The sequence below is a fragment of the Sus scrofa genome, chromosome 6 (genome assembly GCF_054392235.1).
Source record: "Sus scrofa isolate SSC_HxYL_T2T_F1_AM1 chromosome 6, Sscrofa_HxYL_maternal_Yorkshire_Landrace_v2.0, whole genome shotgun sequence".
Taxonomy (NCBI): domain Eukaryota; kingdom Metazoa; phylum Chordata; class Mammalia; order Artiodactyla; family Suidae; genus Sus; species Sus scrofa.
Genome location: NC_139388.1, coordinates 130,472,438 through 130,491,988, shown reverse-complemented (window position 1 = coordinate 130,491,988; position 19,551 = coordinate 130,472,438). Strand labels below are relative to the sequence as shown.

Genomic DNA, 19,551 nt, shown 5'->3' with positions numbered 1-19,551 from the left:
AGTGGTTAACGAATCTGACTAGGAACCATGAGGTTGCGGGTTCGGTCCCTGCCCTTGCTCAGTGGGTTAACGATCCGGCGTTGCCGTGAGCTGTGGTGTAGGTTGCAGACGCGGCTCGGATCCCGCGTTGCTGTGGCTCTGGCGTAGGCCAGTGGCTACAGCTCCGATTCAACCTCTGGCTGGGAACCTCCATATGCCGCGGGAGCGGCCCAAGAAATAGCAACAACAACAACAACAAACAACAAATGACAAAAGACAAAAAAAAAAAAAAAAAAACTATATATAGAAATACCATATGACCCTGCAATCCCACTCTTGGGCATATATCCAGACAAAACTTTCCTTGAAAAAGACACATGCACCTGCATATACATTCTAGCACTATTCACAATAGCCAAGACATGGAAACAACCCAAATGTCCATCAACAGATGATTGGATTAGGAAGATGTGGTATACATACACAATGGAATACTACTCAGCCATTAAAACAAACAAAATAATGCCATTTGCAGTAATATGGAGAGAACTAGAAACTCTCATACTAAGAGAAGTAAGTCAGACAGAAAGACAAATACCCTATGGTATCACTTATATCTGGAATCTGATATACAGCACAAATGAAACTTTCCACAGAAAAGAAAATCATTGACATGGAAAACAGACTTGTGGTTGCTAAGGGGGTGGGGGAGGGGAAGGAGTGGGATGGATTAGGAATTTGGGGTTAATAGAAGCAAACTATTGCCTTTGGAATGAATAAGCAATGAGATCCTGCTGTATTGCACTGGGAACTATGTCTCATCACTTATGATGGAGCATGATAATATGAGAAAAAAGAATGTATACATGTATGAGTAACTGGGTCACCTTGTTATACAGTAGAAAATTGATAGAATACCATAAATAAACAGAAAAAATAAATATCATTATAAATGAAAAAAATAAAACACAGAAAGGATAATATTAAATCACTGAGTAAAGTGACTCTTTCTCTCATAAATCTTTCTATTCTACTGAAATAATATGTCACTCAAGAGAATTTAGAGGGCAGTAACTTATAGGAGTTTAGATTTAGAATGGAAATTTTTTTTGAAATATACTATTTTGTTATGTCTAAAATTATGATTCCAAATAACAAATATATAAGCTTAAAAAGGAAGGCATTCTTATTTCCTGGTGGTAAAATAAACAAACAAAACCGCAACAGTCAGCCCTTAAGGAATTTTTACGATGTGCTCAGTACCACACGATTTCACCATATTAAGTCATTCCACCCTCACATTGCCAGAGAAGTTCTATTATTATTCACACATTCAGAAGGAGATACTGACTTACAGAACCTAGTAAGTAACACACAGGGGGTATAGCATAATATGTTTTGGAAGCAGGAAAACCTGGATTCAGACCAATTCTGCATGGCCTTGAACAATTTATCTAACTTTTTTTTGCCTCACTTCCTTGTACATATAGTTAGGATCCGATGTGATAAGAAATTAAACTATGTAAAATGCCTGGTGAAGCTGTATGATTATTTCCCCTCTTATTTTCATTTTTCCAATAAATATTACCCTTAAAAAAAGAGAAAAAGAAGAGACTGAAACACAGATATATCAGATAACTTACTCTGTCACCCAATGGTGGAGGGACAATTTAAGCCCAAATAATTTGATTTTAGAGCCTGACATATTAATTCCTATGTGAGACTGTTCCTCAGAATTAAAAAGGGAAGTGAATCAACTGAACATAAAATTGAAGAATGATAAAGATCAGGATAGGAGATGTATTGAAAAAATGTGCAGTTAGTATAAAAATGACTATTTCTTTGCTCTAAGCTTTCTGAGAAAAGGCTCAAAGGGTACTTATTCCTCTGAAATGCCAGGACGGACAAAAAAGCTACCCCTTCTCTACTATTTATATAAATGGATAACCCCAGGTTTAACAAGGCCATCTTTAGGACCTGCAAAGAACCTTTGATTTGCTACAGACACCCTGCTTCTATTTTGGGGAATATTTTTCAGTTATTTACATATTAATTTTATAGGTTAATTATATTACAAAGTCTCTATACCATAAACAAACAACATGTTTTTCAGTTCTACTGGTCCTTTTTTTCCCCTCTCAAATTCTCAAAAATAAAACACAAAACTTTCTCCAAAGAGTTGACATTAAACTCAAGTCATATTTCATTTGAATCCTGCCACAAATGAATTACCCTGAATAAACTTCTTAAAGCTTCTTCAAAGGACAGCAACTCTGAAAAAAATTCACATTTTTTCCAATCTCATATCACAGCTTAAATTGTGTAGTTTCTTGCCCAATTAATATTAATTAGTGCATTAGTAAGTGAAGTATCATTTAACTCAAATATGCTTGAAAAAAACATTTTAATTGACCGCATGATGATACACTGACACAAAGGAATTTCCAGACTTTTACATTTGTGGTGGATACACAACGCCCTCTGGTGCACAAGCTGAGGAAACTCCAGCCAAGCTAAAAGTATCACACCTGCTAAAGCATGGGCCAAAAAAAAAAAAAAAAAAAAAAAAAAAAAAAAAAATTCTGGGAAATCTAAATTTCAGACTGATAATTTTACATTCTTGCACATTACCACTGCACAGATTTTGAAATTCTCTATATGCAGTAAAACAGTTTCCTCTACACATTCCTTAAGTTCTTAGTCTGACACTTTTCTGTCATAACTATGTTTATAGGCAAAACAGTGCATTCACGGAGAATTCCTCAAAAACCAACTGAGGTGAAATCTGGGTGTCTCCTTCCTCTATTTTCCACTCCTCAAACCAGGTAACTGAGCACAAATAAATCAGTATAACTCTGATTATAATTCTAATTCCATCTAAATCTACCCAATCTGGTGGATGAGAATAGAAGATAAAAGATATTTTATTTTGAATAATGGAAGAAATGCTATTTATCATTTTAAAAAATGCCCGATCAACACTAAGAGACTGGGAGCTATATAAGAGAATCTAAAGTTCTAAATTTTTAATATGTATGTATTGAAGGCACAATGGATTCAAAATAAACAATGGAAGATGCTTCATGACATTCAAGGCATTTTTTTAAGTACAAGCATTGAAATCTATTTCCTGCAATGAAACACATTCAAGATTCACTTTAAATATATAATAGTTTTCTACACTATACAAAGTCCAATTACAACATATGTAATTAATATAACTTGAAACTGCTCTGAAATAGGGATTGTTAGTAAAAAATGACTGTGACCCAAGAAATTTTAAAATAAATCACTAAAAATTTCTAGAAATTGAGGAATATATTATACTTCCATTTGTCTTGATATAACTGGTCTTTCCTTAAATTATCCAGTTTTATTCAAACTAAACCTGAAAATTGGAAACATTTGTCCTAGTGAGGAAGATTTAAAATGTAAGCATATGATATAAAGGATGGAATAATTAAAAAGCAGGTACGAAAAAATAACACAAAGAGAATGTGCCTCTTATCTACCACATTTTAGGTTAAGATTTTGTTCTTCAAAAAAAATCTGGAGTACCCTCTAGTGGAAAACTGGTGACAAAGGGCTTAAAACCTGTTTGTGAAATTTTACAATTCAATTTCCATAAAACAACTATCTCTGACCTGGGACAGAAAAGTATTAGGTAGATCTTTCTTCCCAAATCTTACTCTTAAAGTATCCACATCAATACATGCTGACATACAGAAGATACAGCATTTCTCAAAGTCCAACAGAAAAAAGTCTATTATTATATTAATTTCCAAAAGAGATAAATAAGATCTGTGAACATTATAGATGTAATGCTACTCTATACATTAAAGAATTCTATTGTGATTATAAGTGATCAAAATATAAAAACAAACGGAATTACTTTGGTAGTTTGATTCTTGTAGTTAAAAGATTCAAATGAAAAAGAGCTGAGAAAACAGCACAGGAAAACTTTTTCCAAATTGTAATTCTCTTCAAACACAGCATAATGTTTTATAAATATCCTTTGCTAAATTAGTATATTTGGCAAGAACCTCCACAACAATTGTTTACATTCCTTAGTCTTGGTTATTAAAGGGATTTCCTGGCCTTGATGCAGATGTGGTTCCACATACAAATTCTACCAGATAATTTTGCACACTAATAACTTTAAACCGAATACATGAAATTCCAGACTACATGATTTAATACAGTTATCATATTAATAATTAGTCAGGCTATATATACCCAATGTACTATGTCAAATTCTTCGTATCAAAATTTGGAGGAATACTAACAAAATAGATAATGTCCTTACCTGAGGGACTGTGTTAAGGGTACTTTAAAATCTATTTTCTATGGAGGGTTGAAGAAACTTTAATTATTTGGCAGAGGGAAGAAAAGGCTACACAGAAGAGCAGAAATATTCGTTCATTAATAACAATGACTTATCAAAAACATTAGTTAGGTGTTATTCAAGGCTCTGGAGGCATGGCAAACAGGATGGACAAGGTCCCTGTTCTCATGGAACCTACATCCTGAGGGAGATGGTGATGATAGTTAGTAAGCTCCCTGAGGGCCAGAATTTTTTGTCTGCTCTGTTCATTTTGTTATCCTCAGCACCTAGAATAGGACCTATAAAATAGCAGGTGCTCAATAAATATTTGGTGAATTAAACTTCAGATAGTGATAAGTGCTATAAAGAAAAAGAAAACAGAATAATAATTAGAGAGCATAGGAGAGGGGTGGGGTGACAAGTACATGTTATTTCAGATCAGAGAGTTAGAAAAGACTACTCTAAAAAGATGCCATTTGAACTCAGACTTACCAATCGAAGTTGGACTTGCAAAGTTCTGACCAAAGAGATTCCCAAGAAAAAGAAACAGAAAGGGCACTTGCCCAAAACAGAATTGGTTTTACATTCAGACATTCAAACTGGTCAGAGTGGGCAAGCCACAACAGCTAAAGAGTTCATATTTTATTCAAACAGTTTGGGTAAAAGATACTGGTGCCTTCAAATGGGGTCATAGAAGTAGAAATGAAAGGGAGGGGGTAATTGCATGACCTATTTTGTAGGTGAGCTGTAGGTATGATTTACTAATAGGTTCAATATGTGAGATGAAGCTAATGGGACTAAAAAATGACTTCCAAGTCTGGGGCTTGAACAATGGAGTGGATGTTGTTATTTACTGAGATGGGAAAAAGAAGTGAGGGGCTGCTTATAAGGTAGGTAATGGAGGAAGGGACCAACTTTTACAACTGACCACATATTTAGGATTTCAAGCTGGATATTTGTTTGAAGCTAATGAAGTGGACTGAAGTAGAGTAAGTTTGGAAGCTGTCTACACAGAAATGGTGTTTAAAGGCATAGGACCAAAGAGTTAGGAAGGAGAAGGAGAATGATTATTCCATGTAACTCCAAGAGGAAAAGACAAAGAATTAAAGATAGAGGTTAATGAGAGTTAAGTTTGATAAGAGCAGGAATATTTTAACATTCCAACTAGAGCTATATAGTAAGAGAATGGACTGCTTGCATACATTATGCCCTTTTCATTATAGGAAGCATTTCAAGAAGTAAGACTAGATGACCATCTGTAGGTTTTCTACTACAGTAAGTACTATATCTACTTAGATGTCCTTTGTACCATATAAAAGGAATTTTAAGACACGATTTATCTTCACTTATGCAACTAACTTTCTTACTAAGTAGATTCCAGGATAAAAATCACTGACATATAAAATATGTATCTACTAGGAGCCATTATTTGTTACCTGTTTTTGTCAGCAAAAGATTATCCAGGTGCCTGTCCCCAACTCCAAGAATATATGTAATCACGCAATATCCAGCTGCATTAACAGTTCAGAAACAAAAAAACAGAAAGAGAAGAATTATGAAAAACACATGCAAACCAGGTTATACATAAAACTGAATACAAAAGCATGACTCTACTTACTTCCGGGAAGGGACCATAAGTACTAATATAAAATACAATGAGAGGCACCTCCTAACACAGCACTGTCATTTTAGCTCTTGAGATTTACTGAAAACATAATTATTCGTGATAGACATTCTATAGTCTACTTCACTGCAGCTACTTGAACTCAGGGAAAACCTAGGGGAAAATTACAGCTTCTAGGAAGAAATGACCTGTGATTTTAGAACAGTTAAGAGATTACAAAGATACATCTATTAAAGACTAAAGAGAATTTACACTGTATTCCTACTATTATGTCAAAATATTAATGAACTCTTTCATCACATTTTATACCTTTTTTTTTTTTTTTGCCATTTCTTGGGCCGCTCCCATGGCATATGGAGGTTCCCAGGCTAGGGGTCTAATTGGAGCTGTAGCTGCCAGCCTATGCCAGAGCCACAGCAACACAGGATCCAAGCTGCGTCTGCGACCTACACCACAGCTCACGGCAACACCGGGTCGTTAACCCACTGAGCAAGGACAGGGATCAAACCCGCAACCTCATGGTTCCTAGTTGGATTCGTTAACCACTGTGCCACGACGGGAACTCCTTTATATCTTTTTTTATACAGCACTTAACAACTTCAATGGTCTGAATGTGCTCCCTCGAAATTCAGATGTTGAAATCCTAATGCTCAAGACGATGGTATAAAATAATTATAGTTCTCATGCATGTGTTTAGCAACTTTTAAAAGAGGGCCCACAGAGCTCCCTAGCCTTCCCACCAGGTGGAGAACAGTAACAAGTCTTTGACCCAAAGAAGGCACTCACCTAACCCTGCTGGCACCTTATGTCAGATTTCCAGCCTTCAGAACTGTGAGAAATTTCTGTTGTTTAAAGCCACCCAGTCTCTGGTATTCTGTCATTGTAGCCCAAAAGGATTAAGAAAAAAAATCTAAACATGTTCTAAACGTGTATGAGTAGGGTAATAGCAGGATGGCTTGCTTTTCTTTACTCCAACTTATCAATGAAAAGTAGTAACTTGAAAAACTTACCACAGCTTTTAACATAAGTATCCATAACTTCAGCACTGATTCCATTCGGACCATTCTCACTTGGTGCATATTTTCTAAAAAAATTCTGAACAGATAATTATTTACATAATTATAAAATCAATACAATTCTTAAAAAAATAGGCATTTCAAAATTATAAACAATGACTAACAGGAATCTGATCTAAAAATTTGTCAATAATTATAAAATGTGGACTTTAGGAAGCACAGTCCTCAAGAATCAGTCTTATTACTATGCTTACAGACAAACAAATAAATAAATAAAAAGCTGCTACTTCTATCCCATAGGTAAAACATGGTTTTTAAAATTACCATTTCAGTATAGCTACTGAAATGCAGTTACCATTAACAAGCTCAATAAAATTATTGTTATTCTTTTTTGTCTTTTGTCTTTTTAGGGCCACACCTGCGGCATATGGAGGTTCCCAGGCTAGGGGTCCAATCAGAGCTGTAGATGCCAGCCTACACCACAGCCACAGCAATGCAGATCTGAGCCTCATCTGTGACCTACACCACAGTTTACGGCAACACGGGATCCTTAACCCACTAAGTGAGGCCAGGGATTGAACCCACAACCTCATGGTTCCTAGTCGGATTTGTTTCTGCTGTGCCACAATGGGAACTCCTCAATAAAATTATTTTAAATTTTTTTATTTTTTATTTTTTGTCTTTTTGCCATTTCTTGGGCTGCTCCCAGGGCATATGGAAGTTCTCAGGCTAGGGGTCCAATCAGAGCTGTAGCCGCCAGCCTATGCCAGAGCCACAGCAACACGGGATCCGAGCAGCGTCTGTGACCTACACCACAGCTCATGGCAATGCCGGATCGTTAACCCACTAAGCAAGGCCAGGGATCGAACCCGCAACCTCATGGTTCCTAGTCGGATTCGTTAACCACTGCACCACGACGGGAACTCCGATTTAAAAATTTTTAAAATAATTAGAATGCAATGGTAAGAGTTTTCTGATTCAGAAAAAATTGCTAGAAAGATAAATATAAAAGTTGCATACTGAACTAAAGAATTACAGGGGCACAATAAAACCACCAGAGTGTCCAAAGAGTCTGAAAGCACTGAGAAAATTGTGCATTTAATTTTTTTTGGATAACCAACTGGACCTATTTCCTTATAACTAGATGTTAAAGAAAAATACAGGAAGTATATTATTTGAAAACACAACTACCATACTACAAAAAAAAATAAGTGTTTGACAATGAGTCTATATCTAGAATATATGAAGAACTCCCATAAATCAATAAGGAAATGACAAAACAGCACAATAGGAAAATGGGTAGAAGATATGATTAAGCACTTTACAGAAGAAATAAATTGCCTATACATATATTTAAGTGCTCAACCTTGTGGATAATCAGCAAAATGAAAACTAAATGATAAAATACCAAAATTTAGATGTTTGACAATATCAGTATTAAGCAAAGATGTATAGCAATGACAAATAGTTGTTTCCAAAAACAACTACTTTGGAAAACAATTTTTAATTATGTACTAAAGTTGAAGATGAGATAAACTATGACTCAGGGAAACTATTTACGCAGATCACACGTGGAACTAAGTATCAGTACACAAACTATCACTGTTTGTATTTTACAAAATCATAATTACACAAAGCAACACAGTAAGTGATAACTTTATTAAACAATCACTTCAATTACAGCCTATGTTAAAGCGCTACATACATTTCAGGTCATCTTCAGAACAACTCTAGAGCTAGGTACTATTAATTATTAGTCAAATTTTTTTTTTTTTTTTTTTTTTTTTTTTTTGCTTTTTAGGTCTGCACCCACAGCATATGGAGGTTCCCAGGCTAGGGTCCAATCAGAGCTACAGCTGCTGGCCTAAACCACAGCCACAGCAACGCAGAATCCGAGCCTCATCTGCAACCTACACCACAGCTCACAGCAACACCGGATTCTTAATCCACTGAGCAAGGCCAGAGATTGAACCCACAACCTCATGGTTCCTAGTCAGATTCGTTTCCACTGTGCCATGATAGGAACTCCAATTATTACTCAAATTTTATAGATTAAAAAAACAACAACTGAGACTTGAAAGTATGTTAGGGGGTCCCCTAGACCTCTTATAGGTTTGATGTGTTAAATGGAGTCACAGACTCAACTTATGGTTATATCACAAGGAAGGTACAGCAAAAGTAAACATATCAAGATGAGCATGGGAAAAATACACAGGCAAAGCCTATGAAATCCATGCACAATCCTCCTTGCTCTCTTCTATGAGGTGATACATCGAGCACACTTACTACTTTTCTTCAATAGGGAACAATTTAAAAAGGCTTAATACGGATGCAACATTACTAATCAGGAAAGCCCATTAGAGACTCAACACTCAAGGTTTTTAATGGGGGCTGGTCATATAAGCACCATCCATAGTCTGTCTAATCCAATAACTATCAAAATCATAGAAGCAAAGCAGGTTCATTGCTATAAATCATATTATTTGTACAAACAGTCTAGGTAAGTGGACCACCCTTATCAGTTAAGTGCCAAGTTCCCACTAAAGGTCAGATACAACCCAAAGGCTACCCTTGCAAGTAGGTCTTTCTAATAATAGCCTTAGGCCTGCTATGCTCTTTACTGCATGAAAGGTTAAGCAGTCACTCAAAAGACGGCTAGAAAGTTGCATAGCCAAACTCTGAACTAAGGCAGTTTGACGCTTTGAGCCTGAGCTTTCAACCACCAAAGATGAACTGTACCCCAAACCAAAAAGAACCAAACACTTGCTGTGCTAAGAAACCAGAGTAATGCTTTTCTGCAAATCTAAACTCCACACTGAATTACTGGGACACTCTAAACTGAGAAAGACAAAAATGAATCGTAGTAAATATCCTCTATCAAGCATTCTCTGTATTATTTTTCACCTGGGGCATATCAATTTTTCTGTGTGAATTACATATATTTTTCTTAGGGAAAACAGGAAAATTATATTTAAAAGATAAAAATAAACTATTAAGATGCAATAAGAATTTTGTATTAAACATTATTTCATGGGGTCTTTTAAAAATGAGTTACAGTCCCAGAAACTACTTGCCTTTTCTCATATTAAAGGAGAGTGATGAGTTTGGAAGAGAGGATAAGGCTTAGAAAAAATTACACAAAACATGTATGAGCGAGAATATCACTTAAAGCACTGTTATGAATACAAAATCAGAACTAAAATATTCATTGATGGCTAAATAAATTATAATATTTCCATATTCTGGAATATAATATAATCATAAACTTCAACAAATTTAAATTTGTGCGCCAATTAACCCCTGATATTAGATGCCAGGCATTGTTTAAGGAATTAAACATCTATGTGTACTACCACGGGAGCATTTCCACCTGTTAGTATTGTTTACTTCTCAAGAAAGGAAGACAATCTCAGGGAATAAGGGCGATTAAAAGAGACTTTCATTTTTAACTTTATACACTTTTTATAAAGATTGAACTTTTTATACCAAGAATATATTCATGAAATTTATAAACCTTTAAAATAAATACTGTACCTGAATGCTTCCTTCTGTATCAAGAACTTCAGCAACAGGAACTGACTGGATAAACTGCATGAAGCCTACACAGAAATAGATGCAATGCATTAAGCTTAACTATTGGTTAAACAATAAAAAATACAGATTCTACTGAGAACAATCTTTGTTTGCAAATGTATACACCACACGACTAAAAGCTTATAGAGCTCTATAAACATTATATTTAGTACATAACTGGCATTGACATCACAGGAAATATAAGGAAACTTTTTTAAAAAATTAAGCTGACAATCTGAATGTCACTCAGCCAATTTCTATTATTATACACAAGGAACACAAAGTAATAGGCTAGGCTTCTTAATTCTGTCCTAAAATTTTCTTCTATAGTTTTATAACATATGTCGATTAAAAGCATTTTAAATTTAAAATCAGTTTAAGAAATCCAGACACTCTCGTTGTGGCTCAGTGGGTTAAGAGTGGCTGTGGCATAGGCCCCAGCTGCAGCTCCAATTTGACCCCTAGTCTGGGAACTTCCATATGCTGCATGTGTGGCTAAAAAAAAAAAAAAAAAAAAAGAGGAGTCTGGAATTGTGGAATAGCAATCATCTAACCCTAAAATTATATTCATTGGCTTTCTTTGTGTAATATTCCATCTTCTGCCATTCCCTGGAAATGAAATGAGAGGGAGGTATAAGTCCCTAAAATTGCCAAAAAGAGGGGGAAGAGGACAGAAGACAAGAGAACAAAGAAAAAAAAAAAAAGTAAGTCTGGTAAGTATGGGTCCAAGAAAGGAAGTATAAAGCTATAAATCCATGAAAAAAAAATCAAAGTTGAATTAGGGAAACTATTTCAGGATCATAAACAACCATAATCTGGGTTTAGTAAGCCTTACATTATAATTATTTGCATGCAAATTAGGAGACTGCATATTTCTTTCAATAAGAAATGTCTCATTTATTCCTATATCACAAATACTGAACAGTCTGCGTTAATGCACTTAACAGATATTTACAGTTTTTCTATTATGTACATGAACTTTGACAGGTAAGCAAAAATATAGCCTTGACCCTTCCTTCAAAGATCTCACAAATTTACAAGTTTTATTAGGATAAACACTGTGAATGAAAGGGTACTATTAAAGGAAATAGTATAGGGAGACCTATGTTACAAGAGGGATCAGAGGACAACGATGTTTTAAAGTATAGTAAAGGTTAATAAGAAAAGCTTTAGAAAAAAGGATGTTAAAAATAATGATCATAGAAGGCTGAAAAGAGCATAGTACATTTGAGAAAAATGGAAAGTGGCTGGTATGGCTAAGCCAAAGAAGAAGAGGGAGAATGTCAAAAAGAGAGGTGCGAGAGACAGATGCAGATGTATATCACAGCATACAAGAACTTGTAAGCTAAGCTAAGGCAAAGAAAGCTAGTAAATCAATTTATGTAGAATCATAAAAGAGCACATTTGACTTTTAACAAGATCATTCTCAGAGGAAAATGAGAAGATGAATTAAACCATCAAAAAGTTTTGGGAGTGGCCAGACTGAAATGAGTTCAATCTCTGACATTCTTAATAATTTTTAATTTAAAAAGGAAAAACAGACTCATTAGACACTGAAATAAATTTAGTGTCTAAATTTAAAATTTAGACACATTATAAAATAAACTTACCATGTTTTGTACTAGTGGCTAATACTTTATAGGGTGTCAACTTTAAATCCAGATTTTCTTTCCGCAACAGCTTAAGATCAAAACATATATTGGCCAAATGTAAAGATTATTATGAAACAGCTTTGTAGGCAAGTATTATAGCAATTTAATATAATATATTTAGAAGGTAAACTTAAATTAAGGTTTAAGTTAATTAATTTAACTTTTTGCAGGCAAATATTACAGCAGTTTAATACCACAGAGTTTCAGAAGGTAAACTTTAAGATCTACTTATCAATTAGGTAATTTACCTTTAATCATCAAAATAAATGGATTAAGCACTTTATATGGTGATATGCCAATTTTTTTCTATCTTTTTCCAAATCACTGTCAGTTTTCAATGAACAGAAAGGGTTCTTTCTGAGGATTTATGTAGGCCTTTCTGGTCATAAAGGAAATGAGGATAAATATGTTGCTTTAAAAGTCAGGGACAGAAATGGGATTTTAAAAAGAAGATTTAATTGACTAAAAGGAAGAAAATTACTAAATCCAACTCTAAGAGAACTTAACTAGGGAAACTGTTTATAAAAAGGAACACATGCAGTTTCATTTTACACTCATCATAAGAGACATCCTGCAGTGTACAAACAACTAAATTTGTTCAGGATCAAGTGGAGACTGTTCAGCTTTCCAGGGTTGTACCTGGATATTACAAATAGTTCTGTGTCCATGTACAGCATAACCACTAAACCAAAGATTCTAAAATGAAAAAATGTTCCCTACCAACATAAAGTTATGTTCACCTTGTCCATGAGTGAAATGATTTGGAGAATAAGTTGATCTTGGCGTAAATCATCCCCATGTTTAAATATAACTGGGTATTTGCCTCCATCTTCTGTCTTAAAGAATAACTGTGCAGGCATAAGGGCACTCTGGGAATAAAAACATTGTTTTTGAATTATATAAGATGGAAATGTGAAGAAATTTATAATAAAGAAATCAGCCTGAAAAAGAAAACAAATTATAATAACCTTATTTTATACAGGCCATGAGAAATAATAGCACAAAAAGTATCAGGGAGAGGGATGAATAGACATGTGAAAAAGCAAATAGAGTAAAATGTTATAACAGAATAGAAGTAGTAGGTCTATCATTGTTTACTGTGAAAGTCTTCCAACCTTGCTATATATTTGAAAACGCTTCTATACAATCTTGGGGGAAATGGCATCAAAGATGCTTCAAAGAATATACGTTTCTAACTTATAACCTCTAGTAGACTGAAACTCTAAGTCATAAATCTGCAGTATCCTTTATCACCTGAGGCAAAAATATATTTTATAAATTACCTTGTATCTTAGCTCACAAAAGTTCAAGAACAACTGGAAGGGATCTTCCTAAAGATGAATGATAGCAAGAGGCTCTTTGTTGTAATTTCTTTTTTCAGATTCAGATCTGATTGTGAAATTTAGATTTCTTCTGAAATCTAATACCAGCAATTGACAGGAAAACTAAGCACTAATCCCAGTGCCTTAAGGGGTTAATTCCCCATGGAAATCTAGCTTTGGTTCTTAAGCTAAGGTCTACAAAATACTGTTTAAAAATACCAAAAACTGGTTCTAGAACCTTTTCAGCTCCAAGGAGCTCATAAAAAGATAATTCATTGATGTCCCCTACAACTGTGTGCAGACATTTCATTGTATGTACAAGGTTACTTTCTATAGTGTCCAATCCATCACTTTCATTGGATACTTAAAGGTATCCATGACCCCAAAATGGTTAAGAATTGCTATGCTAGTTATGTAGTAAATGTCCCAAATCATTAAACCTTAACTCCAACTCAGAATTTTCAAAAATGTCCACATACTTAATAAGGTCTGGAAGAAAAAAATTGGGACTGAATGTTACAATTAAAAAGATGTCCCATGATATTCTTTTGACCAGTTACTTTGTGTATATAAGACATAATTATAAAATTAATTAAGGAAAAAAATGAGTCTAGAACCCACTTAACAAAAATATCATAGATTTTATAACCTACTCCTATAACTCCTGATCTATGTCTTAAATATTCTTCTTCATCTGTTTGAAAAAAAGATAAAACTAACTTTTTGAGTCACTGTTCTTTTTTTTTTTTTTTTTTTTTTTTTTTTTTTTTTTTTTTTTTTTTTTTTTTTTGTCTTTTTGCTATTTCTTTGGGCCGCTCCCACGGCATATGGAGGTTCCCAGGCTAGGGGTCGAATCGGAGCTGTAGCCACTGGCCTACACCAGAGCCACAGCAACGCAGGATCCGAGCCGTGTCTGCAACCTACACCACAGCTCACGGCAACGCCGGATCGTTAACCCACTGAGCAAGGGCAGGGACCCAACCCACAACCTCATGGTTCCTAGTCGGATTCATTAACCACTGCGCCACGACGGGAACTCCCTGAGTCACTGTTCTTAATTAGTCTTTAGGGAATGAAAATATTAGAAGGAGGTATTATCTGGGAGTTCTAGCACAAAGGAACATCAGTTGTTATAAACCCTATCTTATGCAAAGTTCTTTATTATATTTTAGCATCCAGTGGACTGCAAACATGAACTAAGAATTATCTGCATTTAATCTCCTGTACCAGCATTTTTCAAATTGAAAGTTAAAATTCAATAATGAGTTTTAAAACCAATTAAATAGGTTGCAAACAACATTTAAAAATTAATGCAATAGAATAATTTTTAAAATAACAGAAACTATCGGAGTCTATAACATGCAGTAAGGGTAAGTACTATTTTATGAAACTTATGTTTCAGTTGTGCAAGCTGGACTGCCATAGGTTGTCTTAATACAACCTTTAAAAAAAAAATCTGAACTATGTCTTACTGTATTTACCTACCTTTTTATAAACCCAAGTTGTTCTATGAGCCCCTTCTTATCTGATACAAAATAATATCCCAAAGCAACTTCTGGCTTTCCACCCTTAGAATCAGAAGACCTAAAACACCATGTCTACAGAGACCTTTCGATATGATGCCCAGCAGATAATGATGTATCACAAATAATGACACTCAGCCCATCGGCAGGCTTAGAGAAGGCAGCTGTCCCCCGTTCTTTCTAACTGTCAAAGTGGTGGCCAGCCAAAAGAAGGCCTGGCATGCTATTAAGGACTAAAGAGAGAATAAAAGAAAAAAATTAAGTCATAGGAACAGATATCAGATTGAGAAATTTTGAAAGATTAACCGGGACTCTCATGTAACCCTAAGAAATTGTGAATTGAATGCCTAAGTTTGCAATTTAACTTTTTTTTTTAAATAAAAGTTTACATGGAAAAAAGCAGGTGTGGCTCTGATTAATAGTTCAAAGAATTAAAGATTAAAAAACAACCCAGAGGTATAAAAATATTTTATACATTTCATATAAAAATGCCTATTGGTAATGCAAAAAGATTTTAAATATATGGATAATTAAAAGGTATCTTTTTTTAGGAGTTCCTGTTGTGGCTCAGCAGTTAATGAACCTGACTAGTATCCATGAGGTTGTGGGTTCATCCCTGGCCTTGCTCCTTGGGTCAGGGATCTGGCATTGCCGTGAGCTGTGGTGTAGATCACAGACAAGTCTAGGATCCTGTGTTGCTGTGGCTGTGGTGTAGGCTGGCAGCTACAGCTCCAACTTGACCCCTAGCCTGGGAACCTCCATTTGCTGCAGGTGTGACCCTAAAAAGACAAAAGACAAAAGACAAAAAAAAAAAAGGTATCTTTTTTTGAGGTAGTGTCTCTGGTCTAATCATATACATTAAAGATCCACTATAATTACCTTGAATAATGTAGCTGTTTCTGGGATTATTCCTCTAATTTTCACCTGGGGTTCTAAAGGCAATGGGATAAGTTCCACATCTGACAAGTTCATCTTTTCATTGTCTCCAAGCAATGCCTGTAGTCTCTCATTCTAGGAGAACAAGTTTGAAAGTATTAAGTGAAAATGGAAAAGCGGTTTTTAAAATATATAGAAAAGACATAAAGACTGATTCTATTAACTTCACTATTATATTTATTATTTTAGGGGTACACCTGTGGCATGTGGAAATTCCTGGGCCAGAGACTGAATCCAAGCTACAGCTGGTACCTACACTGTAGCTGCGGCAACACTAGATCCTTTAACCCACCATGCTGGGCCTGGGATCAATCCCATGCCTCTGCAGCAACCTGAGCCACTCTTAACTCACTGCGAAAGAGGGGGAACTTCAATTACCTTTAAAATATCTGCAACACACCATAAAATATGCAAAATAACATAATATAATAGAGATAGTATGTGTGAGAGGCAAGCACTTATAATCCACCTGACAAAAGCAGCAACATGCTTTAAGAGGAGCAACTCCTTGACCTATGAAAAGCTGGACTTTCACAAGGTTGAGGAACACTGCTCTTGCTGCAACTGAGAATCAGGAATATATTCAAGTTGGACATAAAGATTCAATTTCCATTTTCAAAGGATCTGTGAAGTCACAAAGAGAAACTATAATTTCATTTGAAGCTTAGTTTTACATTACCAAATATTAATTAAGAATTCCATTAGCTGCTCCACTGCATGTTTTGGGTTTAGAAAGTAAACTCAATTCACTTGGAGGATTTTACTGTTCAGTAACTCTTATCTGATCAAACTTCTTCTAAGATATCATTTTTTTTTTTTATTAGTTCACACCCATACTGCACTGAACCAAGATTACAGAAACAGAAATTCAAGTCATGATGAAACGGCTTTGTCATTTAGCAGCATCTATAGTGTTTAAACCAAGCCCATCTATTCAATTTCAAATGGACAAACTTTATCCTTTGAAAGCTGTGAATGAAGAGTGTTGCAATTTTTTTTAAAGGTGAGCTTGCTCTTAAAGCAAGAAAACTGGATCAAATATGCTAATTCTCAAATGTTCCCACATCAGGGCCTTTGCGCTTCTTGTTCCTCTGGCTTCATCAGGGCCCTTGTACTTGTTCTTTTGTTGTCTTCTCTAGATATTCACATAGCTTGCTCCCACACTTGCTTCAGGCTTTTGTCCAGTTATCAACTCTCAGTGAGGCCTTCCTGACCACTCATTCCATTGAGAAGTGAAACACAGCCTTAATACTCAAACTTGGCACTTCAAAGTCTCTTTTTCTATTCTGTTTTCCTCCACAGCTTACAACCTTATCTGGGACACTATATATTTTACTTATTTTGTTAACTTTCTCCTCCAACAGGAACGTTACATTCTAAGGGTAGGAATTTTTATATTTACCACTATATCCCCAGAACCTAGAAAAAGTGCTTGGCACATAGCAGGCATGTAATACATTTTTATAGAATAAATAAATATTATAACCTAAAGAAGTACAATGTGAAAAGAGACTAGTTACATTCAAAATGAAAGCTTTAGGAGTTCTCTTGTGGCACATCAGGTTAAGTATCCCTCGTTGTCACTGCAGTGGCTTGAATCACTGCTGTGGCATGGGCTTGATCCCTGGCCCAGGAACTTCCACATGTCTCAACTGCAGCAAAAAAAAAAGCTTTATTATTATTATTTTTTAAGTCTAGAATCAATGCATTTTTATTAGAACTCAAATATTTAGATTCAGAGACCTCAATCAAGAAAGTTTTCCCTAAATGAGATCAGTAAAGGAAAGAAGGTAGCAATAATATTATCATCTGTTTTACCATGGGATACTTAACTCACAGATCCCCTTTTACATATCTCACACTGTGGCATTCACAAGGCTGTGTCTTTCCCAACTGCATTATGAGGGACAGAAAAAAACTACATATGATTTTAAATTATTAGCTGTAGTCATTTCATTATTCCTTAGAGTAACACAAATGATGGAGACAGCTATCTTGGCATTTCTCTGTTATGCCAGGGCTTGTTTCTAGTAAAACTGTGTAAATAAATTTTGTCTTTTATGATATCATGAAAAAAAAATTAAAGGATGTTTAGCAAGTGTTGACAATTTGGGACTGACTTAAAACATAGGGTATGCAGGAAAAAAAAAATGATTTTGGAGGACTATAAGTTATCTCTCAAGTAGGTAGCTAGTCATCCTCCAGAACAGTGAAAACTGATATGTAGCCAGAGGCTCAAGTGTGTGGTGAACAGAAGAACATGTCACACAAGAACAAACTGTGTTGGTTTAAATATATGCCCCAAACTGACAGTGACAAGAACAGTCATTCCTTCTGCTAGTGGGCGTTTAGGATCACACTGCTTCACATACACACCTCTGGAGATGGGCTCTAGGAGAAATAACAGTAGGAATATAGTTTTTGTTTTTGCTTTTGTCTTTTTGCCTTTTCTAGGGCTGCTCCTGTAGCACATAGAGAATCCCAGGCTAGGGGTCTAACTGGAGCTGCAGCTGCTGGCCACAGCCACAGCCACAGCAATGCCAGATCTGAGCCGTGTCTGTGACCTACACCACAGCTCACAGCAACACCAGATCCTTAACCCACTGAGCAAGGCCAGGAATCAAACCCGCAACCTCATGTTTCCTAGTCAGATTTGTTAACCACTGAGCCACGATGGGAACTCCAGGAACACAGTTATTTAACCATGGCTTGTGATTGTTCTAAAAACAAAGAAAATGTCAACTCAATAAAAATGTATTTTTCTTCAGCCTATTTCCTGTTTCCTAACCTTGTTAACATTTCCTTGCACACATCTCTGCTAGGATTTCTTATTAGACCTGATTCCTTGCCTTTAAATTCCTGACTCCAGTTTCCTCTCATAGCTCTGAAGAACAGTAAAATGTGCTGTGCTGTTCAACAAAGGTCACTAAGAAAGATCTTCCAATTATGAGATTAGTAAAGAGAAGATATCAAATGAATCCTTAATATCATTTGGGCTAAAAATCAGGAAAAATGACATATGAAGAACAGATACTCATCTATTCTCATCAAATAGACACCTCACCCTGTTGAGGGCAAGATCAATGTACTTGCCATGAGAAGAGACTGCCAGATGCTATCACAGTTCTGCAATTATGGGCATGTTACTCTGGATCTTCTTTTTCTCAGAAGAATTCTAGTCTAAATAATTCCTAGAGGTTCTTTCCATGTCAAAAAGATTTTAAGGGAGTTCTTGTTGTGGCTCAGTAGTAACGAACCTGACTAGTATCCATGAGGATGTGGGTTCGATCACTGGCCCTGATCAGTGAGTTAAGGATCCAGTGTGAGCTGAGGTGTAGGTTGCTCAAATCCAGCATTGTTGTGGCTGTGGCTGTAGTTCAGGCTGGCAGCTGTAGCTCTGATTCAACTCCTAGCCTGGGAACTCCATATGCTACTGGTGCGGCCCTAAAAAAAAAAAAAAAAAAAAAAAAAAAAGATTTTAAGATGTGAAGACCCTAAAATGAGAGCCAGAAGAGCACTGTAGATATAAATATGGACTCAGAAAGCCTGGGTACAAATTCCAACTCCAACAGTTACTACCTGAGGACATATGGCAAATTATT

At 35.5% G+C, this 19,551-nt stretch overlaps 1 protein-coding gene across 1 annotated transcript in view; it reads right to left on the bottom strand.

Moving 5' to 3' along the window:
* The window catches only part of PIK3C3 (phosphatidylinositol 3-kinase catalytic subunit type 3), a 147,432-nt gene that overhangs the window by 38,478 nt on the left and 89,403 nt on the right, over positions 1-19,551 (bottom strand). The window contains 6 exon segments of the mRNA NM_001012956.2: positions 5,740-5,814; positions 6,938-7,022; positions 10,478-10,542; positions 12,127-12,196; positions 12,909-13,037; positions 15,893-16,024. Coding sequence (NP_001012974.1) covers positions 5,740-5,814; positions 6,938-7,022; positions 10,478-10,542; positions 12,127-12,196; positions 12,909-13,037; positions 15,893-16,024 — 556 coding nt within the window.